This window comes from Protobothrops mucrosquamatus, unplaced genomic scaffold (genome assembly GCF_001527695.2).
Source record: "Protobothrops mucrosquamatus isolate PMUCROS unplaced genomic scaffold, P.Mucros_1.0 scaffold2004, whole genome shotgun sequence".
NCBI classification, from domain to species: domain Eukaryota; kingdom Metazoa; phylum Chordata; class Lepidosauria; order Squamata; family Viperidae; genus Protobothrops; species Protobothrops mucrosquamatus.
The window spans coordinates 178634-187819 of NW_015388118.1; the positions used below are offsets into that span (position 1 = coordinate 178634).

At 35.4% G+C, this 9186-nt stretch overlaps 1 protein-coding gene across 1 annotated transcript in view; it reads right to left on the minus strand.

Moving 5' to 3' along the window:
* Positions 1-9080, minus strand: part of LRRC9 (leucine rich repeat containing 9) — a 60210-nt gene extending 51130 nt beyond the window's left edge. The window contains exons 1-7 of the mRNA XM_015823814.1: positions 9061-9080; positions 6896-6989; positions 5043-5261; positions 3171-3311; positions 2282-2345; positions 1185-1255; positions 245-427 (exon numbers count right to left, since the gene is read on the minus strand). Of these exons, the coding sequence (XP_015679300.1) occupies positions 245-427; positions 1185-1255; positions 2282-2345; positions 3171-3311; positions 5043-5261; positions 6896-6952 (735 nt within the window). The 5' untranslated portion in view covers positions 6953-6989; positions 9061-9080. The remainder of the gene's footprint in view (positions 1-244; positions 428-1184; positions 1256-2281; positions 2346-3170; positions 3312-5042; positions 5262-6895; positions 6990-9060) is intronic.
* Positions 9081-9186: the final 106 nt, after the last annotated feature.

Genomic DNA, 9186 nt, shown 5'->3' on the forward strand with positions numbered 1-9186 from the left:
GAAAAGGATTCTTCTGTCCTATTGAAACAACTGCTGAAGTTAGGATTAAACTACAAGTTGGATAATCAAGTAAACCTATAATTAACTAAAGAAATGTTTAAATTAATTTAAAAAACAACTAAGCATTAATCTCTATAATTGCTGTCATTGTATTGTATTGTATTGTATTATATTATATACAGTATATGGAATACTCATATAATTAGCTAGTAGTAACCTTTTTCTGTTCTGAATTTGTACTCACCTCTGCCAGCTCTTTGATTTGTTTAGAAGATACATCGTAAGTGTCAAGCCTTTGAAGCAAAGGAATGTGATATAGCACATGTGTTGCATAATTGCAAAGATGACAGACAGGGTTGGTTTCATACTGGGGGTCACTCAAACACAGGTCTGTTAAACAAGGTAATCTTGCCAAATTGGTAATTTCCTTTGCAAAAGAAAAAAAATGAAAAAGCACCACTTTCAAATATATCTAATGTCAAGAACTATTCTAGGCTTCACCATTCACAGAAAACCTGCAGAAACCTAGGAATAAAATAAACTGAAATATTTCAATGTTACATTTTCTTAACAACAAATAACCTTGCTCCATATTATCCTGCTCCTCCGTGAATTGCATTGTTTGCCAGTTTTGCTTCCAGGTCCAAGTCAAAGAGCTGATGATGACTTGCATTGCATAGGACTGTGTTACTTGAGGGACCACCTTTCTCCAATCCTATCTACATGTCCCATCAGGTCCAGCACGAAGGGTACATTCTATGTCCCATCAGCCAGGGATTGTCATCTGGAGGGTCATTTGCTGTGCTTCCCTTTCTTTGGAACATTATCCTCCAGAACTCAGATTGGCCCAACTTTCCATGTTTGTTGCAAGGCTCTAAAAACATGGTTTTGCCAACAGGCATGGGGATCCAAGAGTGTGGCAGAGCTGTGCAGTGGATGTATTGATTGTCACTGATGGATATTGTCTATCCATCAGTATTAATTTTTTGTAGGGTTATATGGTTTTTATATTGTTTTTCTTTTTAATCATTGTATTTGTATTGTATTTGTATTTGGGTCTCTATACTGTTTTTTCTCTGAGTTGCCCAGAGATACATTGAGATAGGCCGCTTTATCAATCTGAATAATAAAATAAATTAATAAACCAGTTACATCAATCAAGCCAATGAGAAGACAACACTTACTTTAAATGAGCCTATTCTGTTACCAGACAAATTTAATTTTTCAATACTTTGACTTGGATCCAAGCGGTTTCCTAAAAGACAAAAGGAGGGAAATTATTCTTGAACTTTCCCCTTTTTTTCTGGTTTTGGTTGCTATTCAAAAAACTAAGCAAGTCAGATCTGGTTAGTGGCTAGACAGATGGTCACCTGGAAATGCAAGGCTGTAGGAAAGATTGAAAAAAGAAGAAAGTAGTCTCATATAACTTCTATACTGTTGCCAAGAAAACTGCATGGGTATGCCCATGGAAGAAATAGAAAAAAAATCTGATTCAAGAGACTTTTTTCTTTCTTTCTTTGTAAATTGTAATAGTACACAAGTAAATACAATAGAACAATTTCTACAGAAAAATAAATTTTTCTATACATTAAAAAATATATTGGATCCACTTGACAATCTAGCATTCTATTTTCCACAATAATCAACAACTGCCTCTGGAAGTTCATGGGAAGATCTGAACACAGTAGCCCTCTCACAATGTAGATTAAGGAAGATGACCTTGATAGAGACATACAAGATTTTTCTTTACACTCTACACCCATTAGTGTTCCTGTGCTAATAATATTCAGAAATACGCACCTCTGATCCAGAATGGTTATAGTGCCTCTTTTACACAATTGATATCAGTGATACAACAACATCAGAGCCAAAGTCCATGACTCAGCCAAAACAGTTGACTGATGCCTCAAACCTAGTATCAACTCCTGGGCTGAAATAGCACGAAATAGACTGAAGTGGGATTGATGTTGTTTCTCACAATATTTTTTTCCCCTTATTATTAGTGATTACAAATGCCTGTGTTATTATGTGTACATATTGGAAAAAATGGGTAACAAAATGAAACTTATACTATTGTCACTAAAATTCCCCCTAGGTAAAACCATTAAGTTTAGCATTTAAAATCTTAGCTGTACTACTGTATTGCATAGCACGGAATATAAAAGTTTCATACTACTGTAAATGACAAGCTACTGAGCAAGAGAAGGGTTCTATTTGCTGTTGTTTGCCCCATTAGTGATATGCAAAATAACAGATATGCAAAATACAATGCATCTTGTACCAATTTTACTAATATTGTTATCTGCAAGATTGAGTTCTTTCAGTCTCTTCAATGAAGTCAGCCCCTGTAAAAAACACAGATTATTGTATTTAGAATCATATAATGTTGCAAATTCTTTAAACCAGACATACATTAGACTATGTTGCATAAAGCAAATGATTTTGGAAAACAATTTTAAACCAAGCTGTATTTTGTCTAATTTTCTGCATGTTTCCTGAGTACAACCATTAAGAGTAAGCTTTCTACAACTATTTTATTTAGCAGATTCCTAATAATTTTATTCCTTTAATACGGCTAATAGCTTTGCAATTGTGGAACTCTATCGGAAGATTAAGTTCAAATAGCTCTTATGCGATTTTGTTTTAAATTACAGAGGAGGACATCCTTTGTTCATCTAGACACTTGCAGAGTTATTATAAAACAAGATCCTCTTAAGAGTATAATTTTCAAGTGAATATTATTTCATTTCTGGTTGGGTGGTTATTTATTTACTTGCTTTAGAACAGATAATTTTAATGTTGATTGTTTAAATTTTAACTGTATCTTAATTCTACCTTCAGAAAGAGGGGGGCGAAACACAAAGAAGAAAAAAAGGAAAGGGAAGAAAGAATAATTCGTTATAATTATTGGTGGATTGGGAAATATAATTAATCACCTGTACAACTGGGATACCTAAGAGATTAGTATTGCTGAAATCGTATTTGTATTGTTGCCAAATATATTGATCAGAAAGTGCTTTTGGTGATAAAAGTGCTTTTGGAATAAAATAGATCAGCTGTTCTAGCTGTTCTACAGTTTCCTACACAATTTTTAACTATTTAAATATTATCTTCTTCTCTCTCACTTGCTTACCCTTACAAATCAATAGCTCTTCAAAACCCTATCTTACCTGTATTTCTTTAATCTGGTTCCCATTAAGCCAAAGTATCTCCAGTTTTTGTAGCATTTCCAGATTTTCAATAATCGAAATCATATTGCAATACAGGTAAAGTTTTTGCAAAATAACACATTTTTCCAAACCAGCAATTTTCTGCAAAGAAATTAAAGTCACCAAAGAGGAAAATGCAGAATTTCCAGAAAGTAGAACAAGAGTTTAAGGGAAATGCCTTAACCACACTGCCAAACTGTCATCTAAACCTGGTACATGAAGCTTTAATTTCATTGTCACCCATCTCATTAGATAGACATAAACCACTATATTGTCAGAGTTCCCTTTCTATACATAGACCTGGGCTCCTCCAAATACTTCTGGGATAAGTAATAACCTTTAACTACTTAAAATGAACTATTACTGCTTTTAACATGTCTTAATGTTGCAGCAGATCCACAATTCATGATTACCAACTTTTCTTCTAATGCACAAATATAAATTTGAAACAAAGGAGAAGTTAGTTTTTCTTGAATCAACTTTGATTACTGGAAATTTCACAAACAGGGGGTTGTAATTTTCAGGACAGCAATACAATAATAGTTCAATGCTACATTTTTCAAGCAACTAAGATATACTAGTGGTTTTCTGTCCAAGTTCTAATCAGATATGGCCCTGCTTTTCAAGATTTGAGCAGATGTTTTAACATCAAATAATACATTTAAGGTGAGGTATGAGTTAAATGCGAAATAGATTGAGACTTTTTACTTGAGCAAGACTTCTCTATCTTTGCTAAGATTGCAATCAGACTTAAAATCTAAGTATACAAGCTTAAGCTTCAGAACTACATTCTCTTCAAAAATAGGTGAGGCCTATGCATTCATTAAAAAGTTGTGCAAAATATTACATCTTAGAACATTCTGAGCTTGGAAAGGCCCATGCTAAGGTTGGAATGGCCTACTTTTGAATCAGAACATTCTGTGACAAAAATATTTTGCTCACTCTATATTGCAACCAAACCTTGTTAAGTAACAGAAGGGAGAAATTTTTAAATACACATCTATAAAGTAATGTTTTTGACTATACTTTGTGTTATGCAAAATTAAGAGAGTTGATGTTTTAAGAGAGAATCTATTTTGGAAGTGTCTGGAGTGACTTAGAAAACGTCTTTCACAATGTGTGACTTATTTGGGGGAACTTGGAAACTTAATTCAAGCATGATTTCCTGAAAGAATTAGGTGTAGGCTTTGCCACTAAGAAAATACTGGGGTTGCCAAGCCCGTGGAGGTGTTATAATCACCAAAACAGAGAGTAATTTGAAGAGGCTTTTTTTCTTCAAACTGGGACAAAAAAAAATGGATGGGAACACAGTGGATGAGTGAATAATAAAGAGTATAATAACAGTAGATTGCTCAGTCAGATGCAGCATTGAGATGGCAAAAGGACAATGAAAAGTGGGTAGAAAAATGGTTATGCATTGTGCTATGAATAACATTATCTCCACTAGAATCTAAGAAAACATGAAAAATGTTGTACAAACTGGCAGGATCCCAAAGCAGAAGGTGAATTTTGGTTCAGGGAATACAGCCTCTTCGGTGATTGTATTCTTCCAAAGCCAGCCTTGCTCAATATTTTTGTGCTTAATCAAAAACATTTTAGTTATTCAACAAAGCGTCTATTCTCATGATGAAAGAAAATAATGGATAAAAAGAAAGGAAAAAGAAATTAAATCTTTTTTGTTTATATACAGTACTACTTTTTCTAGCACAGTCCAGGCGTACCACTCAAAAAGTCAGCTTCTTTAAACTAGAAAAAGTTGCAAAAGAGTATAAGTTAAATGAAGATTTCCTCATGCACTGGAAATTAAAATGCTGGACTTTAGTTCATACTTACTGTCAAACAGCATTCAGCTATCCATAATTCTTTAAGAAACGGACAGTTCTCTAAATCAGAAATCCACTGGATGTGCTGCCTAACCAGAGTTAGTTTTGTTAAACTAGGGAAATGAGACAGGCCTACTATTCTGGGGTAGCCTGAGAAAAACATTTCCAAGCTTTGTGTTGAAGGTCCTTCTTGCTCAAGTCTTTCATAAGCCAATCCATTACTTGTACACTGGAAGAAACAGATACAATTATTAGTATGTGTTTGTTATGATTGAAAGATAAAACTATAAGAAAACTCCAAATAGTTTTGTATTTTGACAAGTAAGTATCCAGAAGAACTCCATATGTATTTATTTTGGTCTAATATTTATTTTGGTCTAATATTTATTTTGGTCTAGGGAGCTCTTATGTTTGAAATAGTGGCAAATAACTAGCTCAGATGTAGGATGAGGGTGAAGGTTCGTTCTCCAAGCTTGTGGGTTGGTTTCTGAACATTTCGTCACCAGGCTAGGTAACATCTAGCTAGGTAAAACTCCACTGAAGATGTTATCTAGCCTGGTAATGAAATGTTCGGAAACCAACCCAGAAGCTCAGAGAACAAAACTTCACCCTCAGCCTTATGTTGCCTATTTCACTGCCTAACTTAAAAAATTGAATTTTACACTGCAATTCACCATTTGGTCTACATCCTTTTTGGCTGCCAAGACTGCAAGGATCACATACATCTCAATGATTTTCACCTTAGCTGAGAAAATTTCATTTACAACATACAAGGCTTTGCCATCTACTCTGAGTGACAAACAACAGTAACAATACTATAGAATTATCAAAAATAATTAAAGCAAAAAGACAATATTGCAAAAACACCATGCCATCCCACTGACATTTTAAGAAGAAAATCTGGATACTTGCCTTATTAATGATAACCCGATTGTTAGTAAGAAATAATCACAATTTTCAAAAGATGTGTTCACATCACATGCTGATCAATCATTACTTCAACAGTTGATAGAATTAACCATATTTAGTATGTCATGCAAACACAGTTAGAGAATACTTGTTCATCAGAAATAGTGTAATGCCATCAGTGAAATGAATACGATTATGGCTGCTCAAGATCAGTGGAGTACTCAGTTGTATACCCTGCTCCTCACAATGACAGATGCTACTGGGATCCTTACAAGGAAGAATAAAAACACACAGACTGCAACAGTCTCCCAGTAACTTCTAAAAGTCTTCAACTGGGGACCTTGCAGCATTTATATAGTTCTTGTAAAAGTATCAACTGATAAATCTATCATATTTGCATGTAACCCTGAAAAGTATTAAGATTTCTTGATTTTATCTTCTTAAAGACTCTCCTTTACAGATTATGCAGTAACAAGGAACATTCCTTGAAAATGCATGGTTGCAAACTACAACACTGATAATCAAAACATATGAATGATTGACAGAATCAGTTTAATATTGTAAAAGATGCCAGACAACCTATTAAATAAATAAGGTGCCAAATTATCGTATTAAATAATAAATAACAGTAAAAGAGATAGAGCAGTGTATATAGCAATAATGACAAAAGTTAACTTGCTTCCTCTGTACTGCCAGTAAAGCCTATGTGTGATATGTACTTAAATGTTTGCTTCATGCACAGCACTGAGAAATAAATATTTAATAACCTTACATAAATTCTAAACAGTGAATTGAGGGGTTATAAGGGGGGGCGACAAATATGGTAATATTTTTATAGGCCCAGTTGTAAGATCAGAGGGGTAGTTATTGTTTATCATTCTGTTTGATTGCTCTTATAGAATTACCAAATATTTAGACAATCAAAGAGGTTTTTAAAAACACACCAAAACTTACCAACTCTTTAATTATTTCATCAGAAGCAATCTGGTTTTGAGAATCACTCTGTATCATTTTCTGAGCATTTCAGCTTAAAAGACATAGTTCATACCTAAAGAATAAAAATGTAATATCTTTCTAAGAAATTAGTTATGAAGCCAAGATTCAGCTGTTTGGATAAGAGAGGGCATATGATAAAATATAAACTTTAAGGTATCTAGATCCCAAGCTCCAAAGCATCAGAAATCTAGAGCACTGTTTCCCAATCTTGGCAACTTTCAGATATACTTCAACTCCCAGAATTTTCAGCAGCTGCCATACTTGTTGAAGAATTCCACGTATTGAAGGCCAGGAAGTTGGTAAGGTTGGAAAATACTGCTCTAGAGCCAATTTTAAACCAGCAAGAAATGTTTAGCAAGCTAGAACAAACAAGAGTAGTATGCTCTGATCAGCCAACTCCCATTAAGTTATTTTCTTAAGTTTCCTTGTATGGAATTTCTGAAATACATAGTCTACTCTAAGGATTTGCAAACCTTTTGGATGAGCAGGCACTTCAGAATCTTAAGATAATGTCACAGTGCTCTCAGCAAGTGGCTACCATAGTTAGTATACCTATTCACAAAAGATTAGTTCACAGTTGGATTCCAAGCATCTTATGGAGATGCCCAGGGAACTGACTTACCCAATTATCTGGGAACAATTTGATTCTGTTGGGCCTGAGGAAGTCAACAGGGTCCTGTGGAGCAAAAACACCCCCACCTGTATATTAGATCCATGCCCTTCCTGGCTGGTCAAGCCTCATGGGAGGTGGCATGTGGATGGTTCCAAGCAATCATTAATTCATCCTTGTCAGAGGAAGTGTTTCTGGCTCCCTCAAAAGAGTCACTGGTTGTCCCCTACTCAAGAAGTCATTGCTGGACCCTATTGTGCTGGACAATTTTTCTTCACTCTCCCACTTTTCCTTTTTAGGAAAGATGGCTGAGAAAGTGGTGGCATTGCAATTCCAGAGAACCCTGGAGGAAACGTATTATATGGACCTTTTCAGACAACTTTCAGACCCAGATATGAGACTGAAACTACATTGGTCACATTCACGGATGATCTCTGGCAGGATGGGTTGCTCAAAACTGGATAGTGTCAATGCTGCTAATAGCTTGGAAGAAATTTACAGAACACATCTACACTACACTGGTTATGAAATGAAATTCCTTATTATCATGCATTTGCAAAACAAAACAAAACACTGATTTTAGATGCATGACTCAGTTATCTTCTATAAAATAGACCACAGCCTTCATTGTTTGCTGTTGTAAAACTTAAAGTTAATTGGGGTGAAAGGAGTTGCACCCATAAAAATGCTGTTATTGTGACTAGCAACAATATTTGTAGGTTAAGAGAACATGTTAAAATTATAATTTTCCAAAAGACCCTTAATCAGAACAGCATTCTATATAGAGAGAACATGATTCCAGACACATTGCCCACAAAACAGGGATACATAACAATGAAAGTGTTCTAGTTTCATTGATTAATGCAACACAATAAATCCAAAACCTATTTTAACAAAACACAAATAGCATATTAAGCACAAATACCTATTAGTTCAATGTGATAGTATGGTTCATGTAATATAATATGCTGCAAGGCTGTGTTTAAACCACTACTTGCCGCTTAAACTACAAACTACCCACATCCATTTTCTGCAAACCCAGACCCTTGTTGATTTTGAGATATCTGTGTGTGTGTGTGTGTGTGTGTGTGTGTGTAACACAAATATAAACGTGGTTTCATGAAAGGTCGCGGGAAATACAATATATTTCTCTTTCTTCTATGGCATGCTAACAATATGGGGTTCAAATATAAAAGAGCACCTAAAGCAAGTTAAATAACCCGCCTCAAGTCATTTTAATTAAGCCCTCAAAGGAGAACGCGATTCCAGTAAAGGTTGACGAGGAATTCCAGAATAACTTATGGAGGAAAGGTGCTTCTCTTTGGAGGGGGGAGGCAAAAGAAGACACCTTCCCAGCCCTCAAATTATTACAGAATTGCTCCATAGCCTGAGATGATCGGAATCCGAATCCAACCCATGCCAAGTGCGCCTGTTTGGGAAAGGCGATGGAGCAGGGACGATTCCACTGGTCGGCAAGTGCCCCTAATCGTCCTTCCCAGCAGCCATCACTCACCTGCCTGGAGCCTAAGTTGCTGCCCAAATAAGTCCAGGCTGTGTACAACAGAGGCCTTCCTTGTCACTAGGCAACCACATTTTCTCGCTCATTGCCAAGCTCCAGCCAACCAGCGGAGACCAAGCG